A 27224-nucleotide genomic window follows, 5' to 3' on the forward strand; every position below is an offset into this window, starting at 1 on the left:
ACTAGTTAGTGCTCTATCTTCCCTCAGATCTCAGACCTGATGTCCTCAGGGAAGCCTTCCTTAACTAGGTCTGTTAGAGTTTCTCAATAGCCCATGGATCTCTCCTTCAAAGCATTTTCCAGAGTTGCCATTTTTTGGTTTTTTGGGGATGACTTATTAAATATCTATTTTCTTAAAGGATTTTTAAAAAGATTTAATTTTATTTATTTTTGGCTGCGTTGGGTCTACATTGCTGCGCGTGGGCTTTCTCTAGTTGTGGCGAGCAGGGGCTACTCTTCGTTGTGGTGCACGGGCTTCTCATTGCGGTGGCTTCTCTTGTTGTGGAGCACGGGCTCTAGGCACGTGGGCTCTAGAGCGCAGGCTTAACTGTGGTACATGGGCTTAGTTGCTCTGTGGCATGTGGCATCTTCCCAGACCAGGGATCAAACCCATGCCCCCTGCATTGGCAGGAGGATTCTTAACCACTGCACCACGAGGGAAGTCCCCTTCCAGCTTTCATTCTGTCATTTTTCCTGCTAAACAGCACAGACAAGACGTCTACTGCTGCTTCAGTTCCTCTATCCCCAAGCTCTTTGAGGCCAGACAGCTGGTATCTGCCCCCAGCCTACTACTAAACAGCTCTCGAAAGATCACTTGTGACCTCATTAATCCTTGTTGCCTTTTCCAATGGTCCACATTGACGGTACAGTGGTGTCTTGAGGTCAAGTCCCTTATCCTGATGAGTTGACTTTTCATTTTAATTAACACCACCTTGCTGAAGGATGTGCCATATGATGTGCTTCTTCTGAAATACCACCTGGTCATCTAACCAGCACTGCCAAGTGCTCCTGGAGCCTATGTTCAACACAAGCAAGGAGCGAGGTTCTCAGCACTCCCTGTAGTTCCCAGTTAGGTAATTCTGCGTGCTTAGATTTTACCAACCGCAAAGTAAAAACCTGCTCTGTGAAAGTAGACTGGCAACTCCCAAGCCGAGACGCTTGCAGAGGTTTTGCTGAAGTGCAAAAGACAAGTCCTTTGTTGTCTCATTGGAGAAGTTTCCCCCAGCTGCCTCCCTGTGTCATGGGCTCTTTTAACAGCAGGTCCCCAGCCATACCCTTGTCACATTCTTAGCTCAACTGAACTGTGCTGTAAATGAGAATACACCAGACTCACTATTCAGCATCCTGTTCACTTTTCCCACCCAATGTCTAACAAGCATGTTAAATTTCATTATGTTCAAAACCAAACACTCAACCTTCCTTCTCAAACCTGCACTTCAAGTTTTTTCCATCTCAAGTCAATGACAACTCTACTTTCCAGTTGGTCAGGCTCCAAACCTTGAAATTATCTTTGATTCCTCTTCTTACAACCCACATTGACAGCAGATTCTGCTGACCTCAGGAACACAGGCAAAGTCCAATGGCTCAACCATCACCATCACTTTATACCACCCAAGGCTAAGCCATCATCTCTCCTCAGCCCACTGCTGCAGGGCAGCTGTCTCCCTTTCACTCTTGCTTTCCACATGCTAACTAGAACAATCTTTTAAAAACACTGCTCAAGGGAACTTCCCTGGTGGTCCAGAGGCTAAGACTCCGTGCTTCCAATGCAGAGGGCATGGGTTCGATCCCTGGTTGGGGAACTAAGATCCCACATGCCATACGTGGTGTGGCCAACAAACAAACAAAACAACACTGCTCAAAATCCTCCAATGGCTTCACACCTCTCATAATAAAATACATACTCCTTTGCATGGCTTACAGATGGCTGCATGATCTGGCCCCTTACTTATCTTTACTTTCTCCTCTCCGGCCAAACCAGATCCCTTTGCTATTCCTCAAAAATGCAGCCCTGTAGTCTGAATCACCCATTTTCCACTCAGATCTCTACTTAAATGTCACCCAGGTCTTCCCTGACCACATATGCAATGTAGCACTGCCTCTATCACTTCTATCTAAAATAGCACCTCTGGGGACTTCCCTGGAGGTCCAGTGGTTAAGACTTCGCCTTCCAATGCAGGGGGTGGTTGGATCCCTGGTCGGGGAGCTAAGATCCCACATAACTCGCGGCCAAAAAACCAAAACATAAAGCAGAAGCAGTATTGTTAACAAATTCAATAAAGACTTTAAAATAAAATATAATAGCACCTCTGTGCCCTTTCCCTGCTTCATGTTTCTTCTTAGCATGCATCACTACCACAAATATGGATTTACTTGTTTGTTTAGTTGCCCCCCAAACTCCTGCCCCTAAAGCAAGAGTATAAGTTCCACAAAAGCAGGAACTTGGCTTCTGTTCACTGCTGTGTCCCCAATCCCTTGGAACAATGGCTGGCACAGAGCAGACATTAATATAAATTTGTTGAATAAATAAAGTGGTATAATCCTAAACATTCATTATGTCAGCTGAGAAATAAGATGACATTCCGAAAGTAAAAAGAGTGATGAGACAGGAGTAGAGACAAATGGTTTATTTGGTAACAAGGAATGAAAAGGAATTCTTAATTCCTCTTCTCTCTTCTGATGGCGGACATGAAATGTGATAGTCAAACAGACAGCAACACACACAGGAATTCCCTCGCAGTCCTTGATCTTCTGCACAAACGCAGAGATGCCCAAGTCACACGACCTGCTGTTATCGTTTTCTAGACAGAAGTGCCGGCTGCTGTGCTTTCCAGTCCATCAGTGGTGGCTACATTCTCCTTCTTGTCTTCGGGTTTCATGGCGGGAAACAGAAGCACTTCCTACAGGAGAGAGAATGCATTCTGAAGCTAAGACACACTTTTTCCTGGCTATCCACCTACTCCTTTCTCCCCTCATTACTGTTATCACCAAAACCCGGAGATCTGTGTTTTTTTTTTTTTTTTTTGGTTCTTTTATTTCAATTCAGTCCCTCTCAGTTACAGAGGATGGAAGAGAAGAAATGCACAGCGCTGCCTAGGGTACAATGTCAAAAGAAGGAATAAACAGAGAGGTTCTCTTCAAATATGATTTCCTCAACTATAAACATGGGATAGCAACAGTTTCTACACATCATAAGCTGACTTAAGTTAAATGAGATAATGCATGTAGATGGCTTAGCATGTTCCTTGGATCCTTAAGAAATGTGAACAATTAGTATTTCTTCTGCCTCAGGTTGAAAAACCCCCCAATTCTGTAAGGTCAGATGCTCTGCCCCTCCTCTTGTGAAGTCACCTGTAACTTCTCTGCCTGCCCCTCCTCCTAGCCCAAAGCCCTCTCTTTATGCTCCAGGCCCACCACACCCCGCTTCCAAGACAGTGGTGCTCCTTCAGGGTCTCCTCGTACCTTGATGTTATTGGAGTCTGTGAGAAACATGGTGACGCGGTCGATGCCCATGCCCCAGCCACCTGTGGGGGGCAGCCCGTATTCCAGGGCAGTGCAGAAGGTTTCATCTATGAACATGGCCTCATCATCGCCAGCAGCTTTGGCCTGGAAGAGGAGAACCACACAGCGACGTTGTTCTAGGCTGTGCTCTCTCGGCGTCTGAGTGAGCACGTGAAAATGTCCAGAGGCGTTATCATTCCAGGGATGCTCTGGACACCCAGCACTTGCTGGGAATTGGTTTCCCGGTAACTCCAGGATGGAGCCATTTCTTTCAAAGACCTGGAGGTCAGGACTGATGAATTCTACCTCAGAACACAGGCAGATTTCTCTGCGAAATGAAAATACTTCTACTGCCTGGGGCTCTTCGAGTCCAGTGAAACGCACTTTCTTTCAGAGACTCTGATGATTCCCAACAGTCTTTCTCCCACTTCCTGAACCACCCATCAGTGGCAGTGCTAGTACAGGCAGCCTGTGGCTGCTCTGGCTTCTCATCCTCACGCCACCTCAATAAATGTGCCACCTAAGACAAATTATGTTGTCAAGTGCCACACTCCTCCAACAGATATTCATGCCTAAGCTCCATTCATATAGAAATTCTAGGCCCCAAACTAGTAAAGTTCTCCATCTTGAAATGTGACCTCCTCCAGTGAAGCCTGTGGCTTTCATCCTTCATTCTGCTGAAGTCACCAGGAGTTGCAGACAAGACACAGACCAGGGTTAAGGCTGATATCTTCTGGTGAGCGGGCACACATTCCTTCCTTACCTTGGCCTGTTCTTCAAAAAGCTGCCGCTGCCGCATAGGGTCATTCAGCTCCGTGTAGGCATTGCATATTTCCTTTTTCATGACAAATAGCTCAAAGCGTTCAGTCAGACCCTCTTTAGAGCGGTGCCTGGGGACAGGGGACCAAAGGGGAGGGTGAATACGCAGGTTCAGCAAGAACATCTGGTACAAACAAGAATTCCTGAAATCTAGTTGACTCAAAATTGTTACTGATTGTGACCCAATGCCTGCATGCATTCTTGGCACCAAATCATTTGGTACATTAGTGAGGAGGGTGAGAGACAAAGAAGCTTTAATTATCTTCACAACAGGCGTGTGTGACAGACTGATACACTGAACCACACCCCCTGTATTCATGCCCTTCTGCAGTCCCTGCCATACCGACTCTGGGCTGCCCATATGACTTGCTCTGGTCAATGGGACATCAGCAGAGGCTTGGTATGTGTTTGCACATCAGGATTTATTCTTTTGGAATGCTTCCACTTGGAACCCTGGCTACACTGCCAGAGAGGCCCCAGAGGATGAGATCCCATGTGGAGGAGATGCAAGGTGCCCTGGCAGAGTTCCCAGTTGAAAAAAGCCACTTGCGTTACCCTAGCCAACACCACGTAGAGCAGAAAGACTACCCAATGAAGCCACAAACTCTTGAGAATAAACTGTTTTATGCCACTAAGTTCTGAGGTTATGCAGCAACAGGTAACTGCGACACCGTGCTTTATCTTACCATTTGGCCAGAGGACTCATTATCTGCGGGTGATCACAGATGAATGTAGGATTGATGCACGTCACTTCCAGGAACTCCCCAACAAGCTTAAGGAGAAAGCAGAGTTAGAGAGCCCTTCTAAATGGCATTTTGATCGTCTCCGTCTTGGTGGTAGAGGCCTCGGACCCTAACCCTATACCTGATGCTATAGGGGTTTATCCTAAGCTTCTCAATGGTTAGTAATAAGGTAGTGAACATAACTATTTGGCACAGAGCTTAGTACAGCAGGAATTCAAAACTTGTTCTCTCATTACAGCTTTCCTGTGAAGCTACAGAAGTTCATTCTTTACAGTGGAGTTCACCTTCATAGGGGGTAAGGGGCGTTACCACTGGATGAGGGCATGTACTAGAAGTGCACGGCCTTTCACCTTATCAAGGAGCCTGGCTGTGGTCCGAGGTGGAGGGCATTCAACGGCTTTTGCCACACAGATATCATCTAGAATTTTGCGAGTTTCTGTAATACAAACATACAAGTTAGGACAGAAGACATCACACTACCCCATTAAGAGGTATATAAAGAGAATAACATGGGAAATTCTAGCCCTGACCTAATCTAATTCAGAGCTGAACAGGAAGGAGGGCCCTACAATGAAGGAGTGCATCACTTTACCTTCTGTTTCGAAGAGGTTAGTTTCTGGCAGTTTCATGCCCAGGGCCTTCTCAAGCTCTTCTACCATGCTGATTTTCCGGAAGGGTGGGGTGAAGTCAATCTCACAGGCTTGGCCCTCTGGGCCATCTGGATGATAGGTGACCTTGTAACTGCCTGTAATGTGTTTCACCATCCCTGGGAAAGATATGTGTCATTTAAAGAGGACCAACAGGAAGTCCAACTGAAAGTGGCACACCAGCCCTTCAGACACGTGTGAAAGACAAAGGGACAGGAGGGGTCACCTGAAATCATCTTCTCTGTGATTTCCATGAGATCATGATAGTCTGCATAGGCCATGTAGAATTCACAGGTGGTGAACTCAGGATTGTGAGTCAAATCAATCCCTTCATTCCGGAACTGCCGTCCGATTTCATAAACCCGGTCGATGCCACCAACCACCAGCATCTAATAACAACACACGGCCGTGGTCATGGCAGCTAATCTTGTCTTACTGGCTAGGGAAAGTGTCTGTCTACAAAAGCTGTAACTTGGATTTCACAGCTCAAGGCATGCTTTCAGGTCTCTACCCAAATGCTGAGTGCCCTACTCTCTTTAGGCCTTTGTGGATAGTCATCATTCTGGCTGTCCAGGATCACTGAACTCTCTTCCTTTGTCTGGGGTGCCCCCCATCTTGTGTGAGCCTCCCCAAGAAAGAAGCCTCTTTTGGGGTTAGGATGTAGGCATGTGACCTAAGTTCCCCAACCTGTGAGACTTCAACATGCAAAGAAGATGCAGGTATTGCACAGAATCCCTACTGGTGAAGGGGGCCAGAGATATCTGGCTTATAGAGGTAGTAACTGCAGAAGTCCCAATGGCAATGACCTGTGCCTAGTGCCAAGCTTATGAGTTGTGGTAACTGTCCTGATTGGAAGATACTGGGTTCTTCATGGGAACAGCCCAGCGATATGATTCAGAATCATTTCTAGTTGTGTGGTCTCCAAGCCTGATTCTCTGATCTTCCTGGAAATTGTGAGCTTCCTTACATATTTGAATACAATTTTTTTTTTTTTTTTTTGTGGTATGCAGGCCTCTCACTGTTGTGGCCTCTCCCGTTGCGGAGCACAGGCTCCGGACGCGCACGCTCAGCGGCCATGACTCACGGGACCAGCCGCTCCACGGCATGTGGGATCTTCCCGGACCGGGGCACAAACCCATGTCCCCTGCATTGGCAGGCAGACTCTCAACCATTGCGCCACCAGGGAAGCCCATCGAATACATTTTCTTTTTGCTTAAGCACCATTAACAGGTTTTGTCGTTTGCAAGTAAGAATCTTAAATGACACAGTCTTTGATATTTACTCTGGTGATCTGAGGATATTTCCAACTTTCAGACAGAGATTCAACTCATTCTTCTACAAAAGACTAAAATCAAATTTAATCCAAGGAGGATTATAAATTTAAAAGTATTATGAGATTATGGGAAACAAAGTATGTTAGGAGGATCTGTATGCCTAGGAAAGATAACCCCTTTGCCCTATAATGCTCTACTGATCCTATAGATAAATTCCAGAAATGTAACACTCAGAAGCCTGACAATTTAGAATACTCTCCTGGCTGTTCTACCCTCAATGTTCCTCTTATTTCTGACTGTACCTGTCTAGCCAATATTTTTCAGCCTTCTACTTCTCTAAGGACACAGGGCATCTTCTTATTGGCTACCTTATGGTAGAGTTCTGGAGCAATCCTCATATATAAATTCATGTCCAGCTCGTTGTGGTAGGTGATAAAAGGCTTGGCCACAGCTCCCCCTGGGATGATGTTCATCATGGGAGTTTCAATCTAAAAGAGAGGAAAAGCATTTAGTTCACAGACAGAGGTCCTCAAACTACAGTTCTTGGGAATGGCTCATGCTTTGAATGTGATAGGCTAAGCCTACTATATCCCAAGCAAAAGTTAAGTTCAATAATAATGTGTAGGTGCTTGACAAAAGAAGTAGAGGTAGCTTGATTTTCTAGAATAGTGTCTCTATTAATACCAAACACCATTAACACAGTACCATAAACTTTCACAAGCTGTTAGTGCGACTCTAAATGGGTACAGCCTTTCTTGAGTTCAGTTTGCAGTATTTATTAAAAATTGTAACTGCTTATACCCTTTGACTTATTCTACTTCTAGAAATCCATCCTACAGAAACACCTGTCCACGTGTACAAAGATGTTCATTAAAACATTACTGAAGAAAATCAGAAACTTAAACTATCAATAGGGGAAATAATTATAAAGCATCAAAAAGGAATACACATACACACATATATATGGACATGCAAAGGGCCCCAGAATATATTTTGTGTGTGTGTGTGGGAGGTCCATTATAATACATACGATGAGACTTCATTTATGTTTAAAGCAAAAAATAAAACCCTTCTAAAACACTTACACATGTACCCCACCTGCAACATGCACAGGAATGGAGGTATTATAAATATGCAGAGTAAATGGCAAGGAAGGATACATATTCAAGTTTGGTTTTTTTAAATTAATTTATTTATTTATCTGGTTGTGCTGGGTCTTAGCTGCAGCACGCAGGCTCCTTAGTTGAGGCTCAAGAGTTCCTTAGTTGTGGCATGCAAACTCTTAGTTGCGGCACGCATGTGGGACCTAGTTCCCTGACCAGGGATTGAACCTTGGCCCCCTGCATCGGGAGCGCAGTCTTAACCACTGTGCCACCTCAAATTCAAGTTTGGAGAGGGACATTAGCTGGGAAAAAAATGAAAGGGGACTTGCAGTTTTGTTTCTATTTATTTCTTTATTGTTTGAATTTGTTGTATGGTAACAGGTACTCAGCTTTCTCATAAAATTAGAAAATATGAAAAAAAAATTTTTTTTTTGCTCTACAAATTTTCCTAAACATTTTTTAGTTTAAATAAGTTGAATAAAAATCAAGAAAAATATTACTTAATGCTACAAAAAAGCAAAATGAGTTGATAACACATTGAACATGGCACTGTTAGCACGTGGATGGCCCTCTACTTTGTCCATTATCTTAGAAGTCCTGTCCTACCTTCCTAATCAGGGCACTAAATAAACAAGGCGGAACAAAGACACTGGCAAGAAAGAGGACTTTTCACTGAGCATGAAGGATACTGACACAGGATGTGCCTGTGGGGGAGGGAAGGGAAGAAGAGTAAGAGGCAAGCCCAGAATGCAGCTCATCATGTCAGGTAAGAACCTTCCATCACCTCTAGGAATCCCAACTCATCCAAGAAACGTCTTATGTATGTGATGATCTTAGAGCGGATGATAAACTTCTGCCTCACAAAGTCATTCAGGATCAAGTCCAAGTATCTCTGACGAAACCGTGTTTCCTAAATGAAAAGTAACAGATAGAAATCACTGATGTGTTTGATTCAATGGTATGATAAACCAGAGCCAGGAGGCCACGAGAAATTACCTTGTCTTTGAGGCCAAAGTGAAGATGAGGTAACATATGCAAGCAAGGAGAGAGCAGTGTGATTTCATAGGGAATGATGCTCAGCTCGCCCTTCTTGGTTTTCCCAGGATTGCCCTGAACTCCAATTATGTCTCCCCGGCGCAGTTTGTTGTTAATACGAATAAATTCTTCTTCAGATTTATAATTCCTGAATAAATGGAAAACATAATTCAGTATACAATATCCCAAATTAAAACTGACCACTGGTTTACTGTGGAACCCTCACTAAAGTGTTAATGTGTACCCAAGAAGAATCTCAGATTCAAAGTCAACTGTTAAAAAGTATTATCTTTTATTTTTAACTGCTCCACAACCCAAGATCAGTCTTTATTCTCCAGGTGACCAGATGGCCCTTTTATTTTCCCAACCATATACCACTCCCTTTAACTTCAATTTCCTATGGGAAAAGACTATATGGGCCTTTGTCCCCAGTCATGTTGCTCTGGGCCAACCTAGAAAGGCCTGTAACTGGGTATTTCTATATACCTGGAATTGGCCATGACTTGCAACTTGACCCCCTCTCCTCGAAGGTCATAGAAGATGAGCTTTCCCCCAGAAGCTCTTTTGGCATGGATCCTACCTAGAGAACAGCAAAAATAATGACAGAAGCAGAAGTTATTTCATGATATCAGTGCCAAAAAAGCTCCCTCTGTAGTTTTTACATCCAGGCAGAATATAAACTAGAACAATTTGATTTTAGCCTGAGGCCTAAGCCCTGCCATTTTCTTCACGACAAAGTTGGCTCCCCATTTAAACCAGTTAAAAGATGTGCAGGAAGATCTGGCTTTTAAAGGTGTTCAATGGATTCCTGGAATGTTGGTGGCAGCATAGTTGTGGGATCTTCCTAAATCCTCATATAAAAATAGAAAGCACAAGGACTTCCCTGGTGGTCCAGTGGTTAAGACTCTGTGCTCCCAATGAAGGGGGCCTGGGTTTGATCCCTGGTCAGGGAACTAGATCCTTCATGCCACAACTAAGACCTGGTGCAACCAAATAAATAAATAGTAAAAAAAAAAAAAAAAAAAAAAGAAAGCACAACTAGACAGGCAAGGCCAAAAAGCCATGGACAAAATTTACAACAAAATTATGTGGGAAGATATTCCCAAGAATCCCCAAATACAAGCAATGGGGAAAACCACTAAGGGCCCCAAGGCCTCTATATGGGAAGAAGCAATGGAGTCTCTGGCAGGTCTGAGAACTGGAAGTCTTCCAAAAAGCCATAGGTATTCACTGGAAAATGTGGCAGGGCTAAGTGGAGGATAGCAGCGGACACTCGGAGGATAGCAGCTTACTGCCATACAAGTGAATATAGTGGGCTGCATTAAGAAGGTCTAGGGGATGAAGCCCTTTAGAGTAGCCCCCAAGAGCTCTCTAAATTTAACAGCAAGGGATCTCTCCAAGGACAAGGCCCCACAAAATTGAACAAGACCAAGAAAACAGAGACAAAGGAAAGAGAAGGTCCAACAAAAGCGAGAAAGAAGAAGAGCCTGAAAATCCCAGAAAGCAAGGTGCTGTATTTCTGAATGCTCCACAAAAACAACAGAAGAGGGAGCTCAGTGAAGTTGGAAAGGCTATCTGAACCAAGCTTCCTTTTAACATTGAAGAAAATTAATCTCACATGAAAATAAACAACATAAAAGCAGTGAGGTCAAATACCAAAGTTATTAAATTAAAAAAAAGAGAATAAGGGGCTTCCCTGGTGGCGCAGTGGTTGAGAGTCTGCCTGCCGATGCAGGGGACACGGGTTCGTGCCCCGGTCCGGGAAGATCCCACATGCCGCAGAGCGGCTGGGCCCATGAGCCATGGCCGTTGAGCCTGCGCTCTGCAACGGGAGAGGCCACAACAGTGAGAGGCCCGTGTACTGCAGGGAAAAAAAAAAAAAAAAAAAAAAAAAGAGTCCCAAACATAAAGCTAAGCAAGAAACAGAATACAAAAAAATTATATTCAAGAAAAATTTCCAAAAAAAAAAAAAAGACTTGAGAATACATATTTAAAGGGCACAGGGCTTCTACGGTGGCTCAGTGGTTAAGAATCCGCCTGCCGGGCTTCCCTGGTGGCGCAGTGGTTGAGAATCCGCCTGCCGATGCAGGGGACACGGGTTTGTGCCCCGGTCCAGGAGGATCCCACATGCCGTGGAGTGGCTGGGCCCGTGAGCCATGGCCGCTAGGCCTGCGCGTCTGGAGCCTGTGCTCCGCAACGGGAGAGGCCACAACAGTGAGAGGCCCGCGTACCGCAAAAAAAACCACAAAAAACCCCCAAAACAAACAAACAAACAAAAAAGAATCTGCCTGCCAATGCAGGGGACACGGGTTTGAGCCCTGGTCCAGGAAGATCCCACATGCCGTGGAGCAACTAAGCCTGTGCGCCACAACTACTGAGCCTGTGCTCTAGAGCCCGCAAGCCACAACTACTGAGTCCTCGTGCCACAACTACTGAAGCTCATGTGCCTAGAGCCCGCGCTGTGTAACAAGAGAAGTCACCGCAATGAGAAGACCGTGCACCGCAATGAAGAGTAGCCCCAACTCTCGCCGCAACTAGAGAAAGCCTGCACGCAGCAACGAAGACCCCACAAATAAATAAATAAAATGAATAAATTTATTAAAAAAAATAATAAAGGGCACACTGTGTACCTGAGAATACTGACCCAGAATAACTAACATCAAGACATATTTTAGTGAAAACACTGGATTTTAAAGAAAAAGAAATTTGGGGGGCATTTAAGTATTGGCAGGGGTTCTCTCTGGGTGGTGGGATTATGGGTAATCAAACTTTTCTTTCTTTGCCTTTCTGAATGTTTCAACATTCTAAATTTTCTACAACAAATAGTTTTATATATTTTTTGGGGGGGAAGGTATAAACGAAAGACAGGATTCAATTATCTTTTAAATTAAGGAGAAGATCCCACACAAGACAGTAAACTCCAAAATAACAGTGCTTTAGAAAAACAGCCTAGTGTAAAGTAGTCTAGGAACACAGATTGCAATTTTTAGGAGCTCAGGGCCATGGCTCCCACTGATGAAGGGAAGTCCTCATAAAGGACTGTGAATGAGTAGCAGCATCAGGCCAGGAGTCCCCCACAAAGAATGCCCCTTCCTCTGTAGCATCACCACTGGAATGTGACCTCATGCCTCAGGGCTGCTCTCCTTTCTGTGAATAGACATACTGGTGCCATCTCTAGTAATGTAGCCTCAGACTTAAGCTTTTTGAGAGCGAGACCACCCCAGACCTTCCTGTGTGCAACTGGAGAGGCCTGCCTGCTGTGGGAGCTCAGCAAACTGCCAGGGAATCTTCCTACCTGCCACCTTTAAGGTGATGTCAGTCAGGTGCTCCCCAGGCTGCAGGTGACTGTATTCTTGGATAAAGTGAGTGAGCGAGATGTCGACGTGGAACTTGTGTGGGTATGGGTCTTCCCCATTGACCTTCAGCTGGTGGACTGCTTGGCTGCGGATTTTGAAGTATTGCTGTTAAAAACAAAAAACAAAAGAGCTTTTGAGAAGTTGAACATCGTCAGTCCAGAGGCTTGTCTAACGGAGTTCTGTATTCTGCCTCAGAGGGGCCCCAATACAGTGAGGTTTCTTTAACCAACCCCCCTGCATCCTTGAAATCACAGGCTTGGAATACGGAGTGAGATGTGCACTTAAATATGCAGGGTGGCCAGATCCACAGCTGGGAATAAAGGCCAGAATTCCAAAATACAAGATTCAACCAAAAGAAAAATCACATCTCTGCCTAAAATAATGTTTAATTGGTACAGATGGCCCTGGTTACCACTTTTGTAGACACATCTGCATGGTGAGTCACTCATCTTCCTACTTTCCTGCCCCTGGCCACACACCAGACTTTTTCCCCAAGGCAGGCCCATGGGCCTGGAGGGTGTGTAAAAGGAATAGTCTATACCAGGGGTCAGCAAACTTATTCTGATGCAACTACTCAACTCTATTGTAGTGTGAAAGCAGCCTTAGACATATGTAAACAAATGGGCATGGCTGTGTTTCGACACAGTTTTATTTATAAAACCAGGGAGGAGGGATTTGGGGTAGTGGTGGCTTTGGCCTGTGGGCCATAGTTTGCCAATCTCTGGGCTAAAGTAAACCCCAGCCCACCTTTAGGGAGACATTTTCTCTGGGGCTGCTATAAGGCCCAGCTAGCTCCAAAGAAGATCAGTCACTTCGAAGTACTGGATTCTCCCAAATATCTGTAAGTAGTCGACAAGAAAAATGTGCAGGGCCTGTGCCTTTAACCAGATGGGGTGGTGGGCCCACCCTCATCCATCCCTGTGCCTGTTTCAGTCCCTATTTATCTCCTTAATCACTGGTCCCAAGGAATTTGCCATAATCCGCATTAGAAGCTTCCCTAGGCCCAGCCAGGGCAGCGGTCCCGAGGACTCACGTTTGGGTCCAAGCTCTCCTCCTCTGCACCCACACCGTTATCAGCAGCGTGGCTGGCGGCAGCAGCAGCGGCCTGGCTTAGTTGTTTCTCACTGAGCTCCTTCTGCTTGGCCTCCTTCTCTGCTATTTTCTTCTCAGCTTTCAGGCGTCTCTTTAGCTCACTGTCAGGAAGATGAAAATGTTCAACGTGACAGGTGCCTGAAGAGTCCTCTATGTTCCACCCCATAGCTACTTATCAAAACTATGAATAACCTGGGGAAACACTCATGCCCAGTTCTACACGCCCACTGTTAGTCTCTCAGTCACTGAACTCTATATGTGAAACAGACAAGGGAAAAAAAGAAACTTAGAATAAAGATGTGAAAGATCTTTCTCAGTCTCTTTTTTCCAGTCTGAGGTCCTTGGCATTAGACCCCAACTAAAATCAAGATAGACAAGGACAAAGAAAACCCTACATATTAATTTATATTTAGAATAGGAAAACAGGTTTTCCAGAAAATCAGCAAGATAGGCTTTTCTCAAGCTAATTAGGCTTGGGAGCTCCTTGAGGCCAGGGACTGAATCTTAGTTGTTTGGATTCCTCTGCAGAATATGAAGTTTCTAAAGCATCAGATCTGATGTGTGATAAGGCGACATCTCTAGCTTTGTCTGTCATCTCTCTCCCCTCCCGAAAGGAGTGGGTTAGTCTGGGGTGGGGTGAGGAAGAGGGGGCTCTTTAGAGTTCAGGGAGACACTCCACTGACAATCTCTCCCCCAGCATTGATCAATGCATTGACAATGGCCCTCAGCATTGGCCTCACTCTCCACAGTGGAGCCTGACTTTGACAACAAATTGGGTAGAATAGTGTACAAGGCAGCATAGCACAGGGGATAATATACCATCTTTGGAGCCAGACTGCCTGGGGCTAAATCCTGACATGCCTACCTACCAATTATGTGACTTTGGGAAAGTAACTTAATTTCTCCTGTAAAATAATAACAGACATCCTCCTCCCCCAATGTTGTGAGGATTGAGATAATGTACATAAAGAGATGACCCCACCCCTAGCATTTTAGTAACCATGCAAACGTGAACCATTCTAGGTATCCCTATCTTAACCCTTCACACTCTGCCTCAAGGACAGAAATTTTACAGATGTGGATAAATTTCTTGTCAAATCTCTCACTATTCAAACTCTTGATACTCGTCACCTGAGACTCAAAAACTAAAGCGATTAGTACAACTTGGTTTAAATAACTTGAAAACTTGCTATCTGAACCCAGAAACCAAACAGATTTGAGTAGAGAGGGATACCCTCATTATTCAAATAGACTTGATCATTCTTTTAAACCACCAATGTTAACTGAATATCCTGTCATAATGAACCATGGCAAATGATCCTTAGGCTTGCATACTGTTTGGCTTCAGGGTGCATTTATTATCTATGAGTTTAGAATAACTCAATTAAAAAAACTTAATTGGAGATTTGAAATGATTATCTTTTAAGTAAGAAGACTGACTCTGAGGGCCTCAAAGTAAGTGTCTCTGGATATAATCTGCTTTGTAGCAGTTGTGAAGTCACCCTTCTAGAACAGTGTGCTAGACTTATTGTGCTGTCATTCAGTCAGTGGGCATCAAAGCCTCTCTGGTTCTTCCTGGCATTAACATAATGAACTTGTTTTCCATTCAACTGGCTGTTGCTCTTTAAGTCAAATCAATAATAAGGATAATCCAAAAGGGTCCTAGGAGTAAGAACTGAGACTAGAAACCAAGTTAATCTCAGGAGCAAAGAAATTCCAGAAAGACAGGGAAGGGAAAATAACCTGCATTAGAAATTCTTTATTCATAAAGGGTTTTGTTCTCAGCACTGTTCTAGAATAAGACCTAAAAGTCATCTCAAGAATCTATGGGGCTTCCCTGGTGGCGCAGTGGTTAAGAGTCTGCCTGCTAACGCAGGGGACACAGGTTCGAGCCCTGCTCTGGGAGGATCCCACATGCCGCGGAGCGACTAGGCCCGTGAGCCACAACTACTGAGCCTGCGCGTCTGGAGCCTGTGCTCCGTAATAGGAGAGGCCACGATAGTGAGAGGCCCGCGCACCGCGATGAAGAGTGGCTCCGGCTTGCCACAACTAGAGAAAGCCCTCGCACAGAAACGAAGACCCAACACAGCAAAAATAAATAAATTAATTAATAAAACTCCTACCCCCTCCCCCCCAAAAAAGAATCTATGGAGTTAGAATTTGAATTTATTAAAGAGAAACTGAGAAAGGACTATTGCTTTTGGTAGGTAGCAGGGTTGTTTCCTTAGCAAGTCCAAAGACTTAGCCAGAGGCTTAACAGATAAAAAACTAAGTAAGGGAAGGATTTTTGCTCCCAGAGCAATAAAGAAGGTAATGGGCACCAACCTTCTTTTATCAGAAAGTGGCTTGTCCTTGTGAATCGTTGTGAAAGGAGCAAGTTGACACAGGCGCAGCTCCCTCTGCCCCCACTGTGCCCAGGAGGTTTGGCGCAGGGACCCCCTAACAAGCCTTACAGCAGCTTGGGTCAACATGGCAGATTACCCTGGAACTAATGATTACCACCACCTAACAGGAAACACAGAGATGTGGTGTCAGATGGGACAGACAGTACACATACTCCCAGCCAGCACTCCTACTCTTATGGGTTGGGTGCGGGGAGAAGGCGAGGTTACACAACCTTTTAGTGTCCCATTTTACATAAGACCCTCTCAGCTGACATCAACCCTGTAACACTCACTGTGCTGCAAATTAACTGACAATGTTCTCAGTCCTGGCAATGGTAAGATGGTGCTTATTTGGGGTCAACAGCAAGACAGTCAATGGTTTATGGGTAGAAATGATCACAACAGTCTAGATAATGGGAGTGTTTCTGAAGTTCCTGACATGTAGTTTCTCTCTTGATGATGAAATACCTGTCCACAAAGATGGCAATGGGAAGCATACAAAACGTCACCATCAACTGCAAACTCTAGAGGAAGCTAAAAACAAGCCACACAAAATCACCTGAATCAAAGACAAGCCTTGTTTGGAGCTCCAGGAACAAGGAGGAAAGAAGAAATTCATAAAGAGTCTTAGACTACATTAAGTTTATACATTAACACTGGAAGGCAACAGAATGACAGAGATATGTTCTTTATTGCCTTAAAATAAATGTGGCCTTGAATGAATCACCTGGCAGGCAGCCTATCTGTTTTTAAACCTGGAGAAAATAACTGGCATACAATGGTGCTCACTAACGATTCACACCAAGGAAGTTCCAAGAACAATTAAGAAACAGAACTAAAAATATGCACTAAAGCAGGCATTATATGCAATTCACTAACTTCTCTCCGATGCCTCTGGAACGGTGCTATATTTATGTACTATCCTTAGGAGTACTGAGGAACTAGTCACTCAGATCATTACCTATGCTCTATGAAGAACTCCGGTTGAGAAGGAGTGCAGTATTAAGAGAATACAAGACACAGTGAAAGGGCAGCTAATCTAAACTTATTTATATTTACCTTCATACTCCAAGGATTTGGGGTGATTAACAAAGATATAGCCAGCAGTGCTAAGTGCAGTTTGGTGTACCCGGCTAAATAAGACAGTCCCTACTGCCAGACATACTCACAATGCTCTAACCCATATGGATAGGTGTACGACACAGTTTTAGAACTGATCCCTTTAATACAAAGGGTTCAGAATGGCCTTTGATAAATAAAGTTCGAACGTTGAAGGTGCTTCTGAAAAGCTAGGGTATTTAACGTTTCTCCAGCTTCTCTACAGGGGTGTGGCACAGTAACGCATTTCTCGGAGAAAAGGGAAGGAGTAAATTTCGCTTTTCTCTGTCCCCGCCCAGTTCTCCGCATTCTTACTCCACGACTACGAGAAGGAGGAAGGACCCAACCAGCGGAGGGCCCCCGAGCATCCTGGGGGATGTAGTTTCGGGGCGCAGCGACTACGTCCCAGCATGTTCATACCCACGAGAACCGGCAGGAAGGCCCCAGGCACAGCCGCCTCGGCCGGAGCCTCGAGGCGCCTCCTAGTTCAGACTCTCCGACAGCAAACGTTTTAATGACCTGCTGCGACACTTACTTTTTGCTCAGTTTCGGCTCGCAGTCATCCACTTTAACTTCAAACCCCTGCACCTCAGCCATCTTCCCAGAGGGCCGGACCTAAAGAGGACGAGGGTCGCACGGCAATTTCCAGGTCACGCTCAGAAGCCCCGCCTCTTCCGGGGAAAGGGGCGGGCACTGCTCTGCGCAACTGCTGCGCGGGCGTAGTAACGGGGTTGGGGGGCGGCGGCAGCGGCGTCTGGAGCGCTATCTCAGGCTCTGGGGCCCTGTTCGCCTCGCGCTGGCAAGACGGCACCTTCTGGTGCTCGGCGTGAGCTATGGCTGAGGCGATGGATTTGGGCAAAGACCCCAATGGGCCAACCCATTCCTCGACTCTGTTCGTGAGGGAGGATGGCAGCTCCATGTCCTTCTACGTGCGTCCCAGCCCGGCGAAGCGCCGGCTCTCGTCCCTCATCCTGCACGGCGGCGGCACCTTGTGTCGCGTGCAGGAGCCCGGGGCCGTGCTGCTGGCTCAGCCCGGGGAGGCGGCGGCCGAGGCCTCGGGCGACTTCATCTCCACGCAGTACATCCTGGACTGCGTGGAGCGCAACGAGAGGCTCGAGCTGGAGGCCTACCGGTTGGGCCCGGCTCCAGGGACCGACCAGGCCGCAGAGACGAAGCCCGGGGCTCAGGCTGGGGGCGCCGCCGCCGCGGAGCCCGAGCTGCAGCCGCACGCGAGGCGGATCGTCTTCACGGACGCGGACGACGTGGCCATCTTGACCTACGTGAAGGAACATGCCCGCTCGCCCACCTCCGTCACCGGCAACGCCTTGTGGAAAGCGATGGAGAAGAGCTCGCTCACCCAGCACTCGTGGCAGTCCATGAAGGACCGCTACCTCAAGCGCCTGCGGGGCCAGGAGCATAAGTACCTGTTGGGGGAGTCCCCAGTGAGCCCCTCCTCCCAGAAACTCAAGCGGAAAGCTGGGCAAGACCCCGAGGATGCTGATAGCGGGGGTGAGGCTTGCTGCGAACGCGCGAGCCCTCTGCTGTCCCCTGTGTGAGGCGGGGGCGGGGGCGTCGGCCTCTTTCCCCTTCTGTTGGGCGTCCATGTTGGCATCTTGGGGAACATCGTCCAGCCCCCTCCTCCCCCCGCCTTTGACATCCCGGTAAAATTGCGCCATTTTCTAAGGTCTCTCTTAATTCACTTTTCCAATAACTGGGGTATTGGCATGGTCCGATATTCAAAAGGTGCAGAAGGAGTATGTGGAAAATTCTCCCCCCTTTCCTTTCCCACCAGCTACCTAGTTTTCCCCCCCCCCCCAGAGACAACGGGGAACCAGCTTCTTGGGTATCTTTTAAGAGATTTCCCAGACTCGTTTTAAAAAATAGTTCTTCTGTGTTCAGGTACATTCAGTATAAGACGTTTTAAAGCCATGCTTGCCAGACCAGCTTATTTTAATTTCTTGGCTTAAATGACTGCATATTCACATAAGAAGGTTCTCAGTGGGAAGTCGCTTCCACGTTTCGCTCGGGTGAAGTGTATTTCTAACGCAGTTGAACAGAATATTGGGATTCAGAGCCGGTTAGGACACAGTGCATAGCTGTTGAGATGCTTCACTTCTGATAAAACGGGTATTGACAGCGTAAAGTGACAGACCCTTTTGTTTAAAGAATCATGCTGCTTCCCCAGCTTCTCTTTCCTTATGTGGCTATTCCGCATAACATTTGAAATCTGGGGAGGCAAAATCTGTTAATCCTATTCAATATGCTTAGTAGGAATTTTGTTTTTGGTAAAAGTGACATTTGAGATTCATTCATTCAGCAGATACTTGAGTGCCAGACATTTATCCTGCTGGGATATAACAGTAAATAAAACTCCCTTCAGTCATGGAGTTTAAAATGCTAGCTGGGCAGCGGGAAGTGCTACAGAAAAAAATAAATCAGGGTAAGGGCCGGAGAGGAGGTTGTTTTCTACAGGGTGAGAAGGGAAGGTCACTATTGTAAGCTGATGCTTGAGCAGAGACCAGAGGAAATGAAAGAACTCAGCAGTTGGTTATCTGAGAAAGAGTGTTGCAGGCTTAGGGAGTATTAAGTACAAAGGCCCTGAGGTGGAGTATAGCTGGTGTGTTCTTGGAGCAACAGAGACCTGTGTGGCTGGGATGGAGGAAGCAAAAGGGAGAATTCTTGGAGAGACTGGGCTGTGTGTATGGGTGAAGGAGATCTTGTAGGGCCCTGATTTTAAATCAGTGGTGTGGAGATGGCTGGTAGACCAATTGGAACTTGGGACAAAATTAAGCTGGATTCACCCTACTCAGTGTTTTGATATTCAGGCATTTAAATGTAAAAATTAAAATCATAAAATGACCAGGAGAAAATGTGGATGAGTATCCTTTTTTGTTTTTTGTGGGGTTGTTTTTTTGGCCGCGGCTTGCAGGGTTCCCCGACCAGGGGTCAAACCCAGGACCATGGCAATGAAAGCACAGAGTCTTAACCACTGGACTGCCAGGGAATTCCCGAGTATCCTTTTTATTTTTAAATTTTATTTGTTTATTTTTAATTATTTTATTTTATTATTTATTTTTGACTGCGTTGGGTCTTTGTTGCTGCACGCGGGCTTTCTCTAGTTGCGGAGAGCGGGGGCTACTCTTCACTGCCGTGCGCGGGCTTCTCATTGCTGCGGCATGTGGGATGTTCCCCGACCAGGGCTTGAACCCGTGTCCGCTGCATTGGCAGGCGGATTCTTAGCCACTGCGCCAGTAGGGAAGTCCCTGAGTATCCCTTTTAATAGTTACATGTTGATAGTTCTGAAACCAGGAAGACTAAGAAAAAACTTTATATATTTGATTACTTAAAATTTAAAGCTTCTCATGATAAATAAAGTCAGAGGGCAGACTGGAAAAATATTTCCAATACGTTGCAACAGAGTGAGTTTCCTTAATGTCCAAAGAGCTTGCAGGAGTTAGTAAGTAAAAGAAAAACTAGTAGAAAAATGAGCAAAGGAAATGGAACAGGAAGTTTCCAGAAAAGGAAATAGATAAATGGCAAATAAACAAATGCAGAAATATTGTTACTGAATACAAATAAATTAGACCCTGAGGGGACTTCCTTGGCTGTCCAGTGGTTAAGACTCCGTGCTTCCACTGCAGGGGGCACGGTTCGATTCCTGGTCAGGGAACTAAGATTCTCCACCCGCCCCCCCCCATGCCATAAGGCACAGCCTCACAAACAAAAAATTACACCCTGAGCAGAGGACCAGTACAAGCCATGCCTGGACTTCTGCCCATGGAAACTGAAATAAGTGTGTGTTTTTTAGAAAAGTAGATCAAGAGCAAGGCAATGTCATATTTTATCTGTTAGGTTGGCAATAACTAACAAAATGGGTAATACCCAGAGTTAACGAGGTATATGAAAACAAGTACACTCCTACATTATTAATAGAAGGACATCGGTACAATTTTTTTGGAAGGAATTTTGACACCATCTGACAACATTTAAAATACATGTTCCCTTAAACATGGTAATATTGCCTCTAGGAATTTATCCTACAGATATACTCCAAGTGTAAAAGAGTACATAGTGAAAAGCGAGTCTCACTGCTCCATACCCCTTCTCCCGCTTCCTCTCCCAGAGGCAACCACTGTTGTCCCGTTTGTGTCCTTTTTGCTCATAGTAACACTAGACAGAAGTTTGTTCTGCAGTTTGCTTTCTTTTTTTAACTTAATCTTGAAGCTTTTGTGTGTCTGCGCATTGTTTGCTTCATTCCTTTCTTGTTCATTGCATTGTGTTTCATTATGTGAGCCATAATTTGTTTACACTTTTTATTATGGAAAATTTCAAACATTTACAGAAGTAGAAAGAGAATAGTATAATGCACGTACCCATCACCCAACTTCACCTGATTATAGTTTGTGGCCAGTTTTTTCATCTACACCTTTCATCCTGACTTCTGGGATTATTTTGAAGCCAGTGCCAGGCATTATCCCATTTTATCTGTTTCAGTATGTATCTCTAAAATATAAGGCTTCTTTTAAAAATTTTATGTAAAATAAAATTGACTTATTTTGGTGTACAGTTATGTATTAAATTTTTTTTTATTGTGGTAGAACATACATTAGATAAAATATACCATTTTAGCTGTTTTTAAGTGTTCAGTTCAGTAGCACTAAGTATGTTCACATTGTGATGCAGTCATCACCACCATCCATCTCTAGAACATTTTCGTCTTCCAAAACTGAAATTTATACCCATTAAACACCAACCCATGTTGCAACATGTGTGAGAATTTTGTTCCTAGTGTTTCCACGTCTTGGATATTGTGAATAATGCTGCTGTGGTATGGGTTACTAATACCTGTCTGAGACCCTGCTTTTTTTTTTTTTTGGGGGGGGGTGTATTCTCAAAAGTGGAATTGCTGGATCATATGGTAATTATATGTTTAATATTTTAAGAAACTGCCATACAGTTTTCCAGTTAGGTGTTTTAACACATGTACAGATGGTGATGTAACCACCAAAATCAGAATACAGAACAATTCCATCACAAAAAAACTCTCTCGTGTTGCCCCTTAGTAGTCAGTCTTTGTTAAGTGGAAAATAGCAGAGTTAAGTCCTCCGAGAACAAAGAGTAAAAGGGAAATAGAAGGATGTTTAGCTTTAGGAGGCTGTCCTTTCTGTAGATGGTATGTGGTGGATTGTGGTAGACCCCCCAGATCTGTCTTCCCCTGGGAGAACTGCCTTACCCAAGGTTCTGTCATTCTAGGCTAGCATCCAATGACTAATCTATGCGGGGTTATAATAACATCTTGGCTCCCTTGCCCCAACTTGGTCAACTCTGTAGGGCCTTCCTAGCTCCAGACTTCTACATGGTTTCAGTTGCTGCCTTGTTGGAACTCTCACAGCTCAGCTTCTTTCTGCCCAGTGAACACTCCCTAATCAACACCTTACATGTTAATCTCCATCTCAGAACCTACTTCCCAGAGAACCCAATTTATGGCACAGTTTTGTTAATTCGCAAGATCTATAAATACAAAGCGAAAAATGAATTAAGCTTGAAGAGTATTTTTACTTTACGTATCAGAACCTAGGAAAATTATCACCATTTTTATGGTACAACTTTTCAGAAGCAAGAGTAGAAATTATTGAACATGCATGTCATGTTTTTCTTACCCTTCTGATCAAAAACAGATATTTTCTAATAGGAAAAAAGTGCAGGCTCACTTCTGGCCCAGAGCTCACAGAGCATTTACTATATTTTTGGTTTCTGTAAAAAAGGCTAATTCTAATCTGGTGCTGTTCTGTTTAATAGAACCACAGAATAAGAGAACTCCAGACTTGCCTGAAGAAGAATTTGAAAAGGAAGAGATCAAGGAGAATGAAGAAGCAGTCAAAAAGATGCTTGTAGAAGCCACCCGGGAGTTTGAGGAGATTGTGGTATGTTAACTAGATTTAACTCATGTTTTTTTCCTACGTCCATTCTCCTCCTTTGAAATTGGTCTTCCCATCTGTTCTTTTTATACACCTGAGGACCAGAAAGGTAAGAGAGAAGTTCAAGATGGAGGAGGAAAATGGAAGGTGAGACTGATCAACGTTCTGGGCATGTACTTTTAGTTTTTGGTAGGATGATTTAAGGAGGAGGGGAGGGAGAAAGATGGGGGAGAATTATTTTTAAGCAGTATAAAGCATCTTACTTTGAGTACTTTCATCTGTAAGTTTTTCTAAGTTAAGATTGCGGATTTTTAAAAATGTTTTTATTCTTCTCAGGTAAAAGTAATTTTTTAAAGAGGTTAATTTTTTTTTTTTTTTTTTTTTTGCCGTACACGGGCCTCTCACTGTTGTGGCCTCTCCCGTTGCGGAGCACAGGCTCCGGATGCGCAGGCTCAGCGGCCATGGCTCACGGGCCCAGCCGCTCCGCGGCATATGGGATCCTCCCAGACCGGGGCACGAACCCGTATCCCCTGCATCGGCAGGCGGACTCTCAACCACTGCGCCACCAGGGAGGCCCAAGAGGTTAATTTTTTATCAAGCAATTTTAGCTCTTTGTATACTTAGAGCTTTTTGAGAATTTTTTAGCTCTTCCATATTCAGTTAAGTTCTAAAACTTTGTTGGAATCCCATATTTAATCATAGTTATAGAGAAAGGCAACCATAAAATAATGAGTAATAAAAAAATCCAAATTATATGTGCGTATCTTCTCTAAGAAAAAGGATCTTATTAATTTTTCTTACTAACACTAAGAAAAATGGTTATGCGTCAGTCTAAAACAGGAAAATAATTTGAAGTTCATTTAATTTAAAGTTGGTTCATTTTCTGTAAACTTTCAGATACTCTCAACATCTCTCAAACATGGCCTACATAGGTCTCCTCTCACATAACACGCTTTGTAACGTGCCTAAATGTAGTGTAGTGTGGAGAGCCTAATATATTCATACAGCAATGTTTTTTGAGTACTTACCATGTGAAGGCATTGGTAGGCACTGGGGATGTAGTGGTGAGCAAAACATAACATTTCCTGCCCTATGGAGCTTACAATCTGAGAGTGAAGTCAAATTTTTAACAAATAATCTAGTGCATACATGTGTATACATATATGTGTATGCACATAACATTTATTTTTTACATTAAGGGTAGCTTCTAATGTTCTGTTGGAATACCATATACATACACGTACGTACATATGTACACATGCATACACACACACACACACACACATATATATACCCCCCATCCACACTCACACTTCTCCTTACCCTATCATATACATACATATATATATACACATACATACACGTATGCACACATTCAACATGAGTAAATGTAAGAAGGAACATAGCACATAAGAGGAACTGAAGGAAGTCCAGTGTGATTGGGGTGAAAAGGGCAAGGAAGTGGTAGCTGGGAGAGACCAGATATTTTAAGAGTAAGTATTCATGACTTGGTAATTAGGAACTGGTCATATTCATCACTTTCTCTAGGTGGATGAGAGCCCTGATTTTGAAATACATATAACAATGTGTGATGATGATCCACCCACACCTGAGGAAGACTCAGAAACACAGCCTGATGAGGAAGAAGAAGAAGAAAAAGTTTCCGCACCAGAGGTGGGAGCTGCCATTAAGATCATCCGGCAGTTAATGGAAAAGTTTAACTTGGATCTGTCAACAGTTACACAGGCCTTCCTAAAAAATAGTGGTGAGCTGGAGGCTACTTCCTCCTTTTTAGAGTCTGGTCAGAGGGCTGATGGGTATCCCATTTGGTCCCGACAGGATGACTTAGATTTGCAAAAAGATGATGAGGGTACCCGAGATGCACTGGTCAAAAAATTTGGTGCTCAGAATGTAGCTCGGAGGATTGAATTCCGAAAGAAATAATTGGCAAGATAATGAAAAAAAAGGTTTGGCAGATAAGGCATTAAAAAATTTTTTTTGTGACTATTGAATTTCAGAGATTTTTACATTGGAACTGACACTCATCTTTTGACCAATGCTGTTGTTGCTCTGTGAGTCCTAGATTTTGTAGCCAAGCAAAGTTGGAGGATGAAAATAAAAGAAATTGGATATATTTAGAGCTGTTCCTGGCAGTAACAATGTGTTTGTAAAAGGAAAATCAAAAACAGAGAGGTTGGTTTACATAGTAATAACAGCTTTCTGGAATGGAATCCCTGCTGTATTGGTGAGAGGAGCTAGTGACAAAGTCAAAGGCGGAAAATTAGATGGGTCTTTTCAGAAAGCATAAATAAAGAGCCTCCTATCCTTTGGCAGAAGCTTCTCTAGATTATGATAGATTCCACATCGAGAATGGTAGATTCCAAATAAAGAATCTAGGAATGTGGAAAGATTTAATTACAAGGCCTTTGAACATGGACTGTCCCAAACCCTTGCATCCCCCAGTGAACTCTGATTTCTGGGCTGCTTTGAAAACCCCATATTCCTTTTGCCAACTTATATTTGGGGAGCCTGTTTGTTGGCCGTTCTTTTCTTCAAGTCTGTGTCAGTTAAGTCTCTAGCATGTGTTTCTTTACCTACCATCCAGTTTTGTTTAAAACACAAACAAAAATTTAGAGAGTCTTGGGAAAAGTCTTACTTGGTTACTAGTAATGTGTTTTTATTTACTGAGGATAGTTTTGTGCTAAGAATAGTGTTAGATTTAAAAATTAGAGGATTAATTCCTCTTTGTTGTGTTGATTTCATTATTGAAAATAAATAGAACTTTGTATTTGAGTCTCCACAAAGTGTTTTCTTTGATTGTATTCACAAAACCTTTTAGGTATAAAAACCATAAAGGAACTAACATTTTTGGCTCTTAGTAATTAGAACCAATAGAGTTCCATTTAAGACTAATGGGTTATTAGAAAGAAACTGTTTCTTCTGGGTGGAGCAAAGAGAAGATCTGTGTCAGGGACTGTGAAAGATGGCATAACAAGGTGAACCGCTGAGAGTCAAAAGGGAAGTGAAGCCAATAAGGAGCCATCCGGTGTGTAACAGAAGGTGTCAGTGCCTGTCCCAAATGCCTGAGCACTCACCATTCCAGCACTTGCCACCAACAGGAGTCCTACTGCAAGTACCTTCCTGAGGCTTTCTCTCTGCTTGAAGTGCTGTGGAGTTAATGCCCCTGAGAGCAGCTTTCAGCTAATGGTGAATAGGAATCAGAGGATACATACCTAGCTTCCTTGCTCACCAGAGAAATGACAACTGAATATTTGAGTTACCCCTTGAGTGAAGCAATGGTTTCCATACCATCCGAGGCCGCCAGTAGAAGAAAGCATAGTTGCCCACAGTGGTATGAATGCACCTGCATAGACCTCCTCTTATTTTACATACCCACTTCCCTACTAGTGCATCCTGGAATCATCAGTTAAATTCACATTTTTCCCTTAGAGTCTGCTTCTGGGAGAACCCAGCCTAAAGCAAAGCATTTAACCTTTTCCTCCTCCTTAGAATGTTGGAAGGATACAACACACACCCAGCAGTAAACGTAGCTCACTACAGTAGTGATTCTTTTTTTTTGGCTGTGTTGCACGGCATGTGGGATCTTAGTTCCTTGAGCAGGGATCGAACCCGCTCCCCCTGCAGTGGAAGCATGGAGTCTTAACCTTTGGACCACCAGGGAAGTCCCTACAGTAGTGATTCTTAAATGGGGCTTGGGAGGGGTTGGGTGGTGGATATTTGTTTAAAATGGGTTCTCTTCCATTGTGAGGTGACTCTAGGGTGGTTGAAAATCATTGCTTTAGATATGAAATGGAAATGTCATCTAGCATGTCTGTATCTCAATAAAGTTACCACAGCCTATTGGCTTTACAGAGGTAGAAATTCCAGTTTTGTCAGTCATGTGCAAAAGGGTCTGATTTATTATACCCAGACTCCCAGAAGACATGTTTAAATCAAAACACACACAACTTCTAGTGCTCATTATAAACCAGTAATTTTCATATATCTGGTTTTGTAATTTCTCTGGTCATTTCATCTCTTGGGCTGGGATATATGTGGGGAAACAAATTATCAGGAGTATTTTGGGGAGCACAAAACTAAGCAAGGAAAATGAGTTGGATCTTAATGGTTAATGGCATTGAGCTATGGCTGTATCTACTCCAGAGACCAGCAGTTCAAGTCTTGAATTGAGATACTTCTGCTTTGTGCTGCCAGATTCTTGTTCTTTGGGTTTTCTTTCCTTGACTTCATGAGTTTGGCTTTTCTTTTCTGCTTATGATGTGGGATACGTTATTTCTTACTCATTTTAGCTCTTGAGTTCTAGGCCTTCCTCACTATTCCCCCTTGGCTCCCCCTTACTCCAGCTTTTGAAATTTTTCTAGACCTTAAATAACCTCCATAACTTCATTAGTGGCAGAAACATTTTGTCTTCTCT

The 27224-nt window shown here is 44.1% G+C and overlaps 2 protein-coding genes across 3 annotated transcripts; one reads left to right on the top strand and one right to left on the bottom strand.

Annotated features, from left to right (window-relative positions):
* Positions 1-2431: 2431 nt before the first annotated feature.
* KARS1 (lysyl-tRNA synthetase 1) lies at positions 2432-17526 on the bottom strand. 2 transcript variants are annotated; one of them, XM_060083613.1, is made up of 15 exons: positions 17407-17486; positions 15715-15894; positions 13331-13490; positions 12237-12402; positions 9428-9521; positions 8903-9089; positions 8691-8816; positions 7172-7291; positions 5756-5918; positions 5475-5648; positions 5233-5318; positions 4826-4911; positions 4084-4210; positions 3282-3425; positions 2432-2719 (listed from the first exon to the last, which is right to left on the bottom strand). In XM_060083613.1, exons 2-15 carry the CDS (start codon positions 15858-15860, stop codon positions 2621-2623), a joined length of 1878 nt encoding a protein of 625 aa, XP_059939596.1. In that variant the 5' UTR covers positions 15861-15894; positions 17407-17486; the 3' UTR covers positions 2432-2620. The 2 variants fall into 2 exon arrangements, with proteins under 2 accessions (XP_059939596.1, XP_059939597.1); XM_060083614.1 differs by lacking the exon at positions 15715-15894 and having other exon boundaries at positions 17407-17526.
* Positions 17527-17557: 31 nt separating this feature from the next.
* Positions 17558-25544, top strand: TERF2IP (TERF2 interacting protein). The gene is made up of 3 exons (XM_060083615.1): positions 17558-18380; positions 22671-22795; positions 24338-25544. Exons 1-3 carry the CDS (start codon positions 17705-17707, stop codon positions 24731-24733), a joined length of 1197 nt encoding a protein of 398 aa, XP_059939598.1. The 5' UTR covers positions 17558-17704; the 3' UTR covers positions 24734-25544.
* Positions 25545-27224: the final 1680 nt, after the last annotated feature.

Source organism: Mesoplodon densirostris, chromosome 19 (assembly GCF_025265405.1).
Source record: "Mesoplodon densirostris isolate mMesDen1 chromosome 19, mMesDen1 primary haplotype, whole genome shotgun sequence".
NCBI lineage: Eukaryota > Metazoa > Chordata > Mammalia > Artiodactyla > Ziphiidae > Mesoplodon > Mesoplodon densirostris.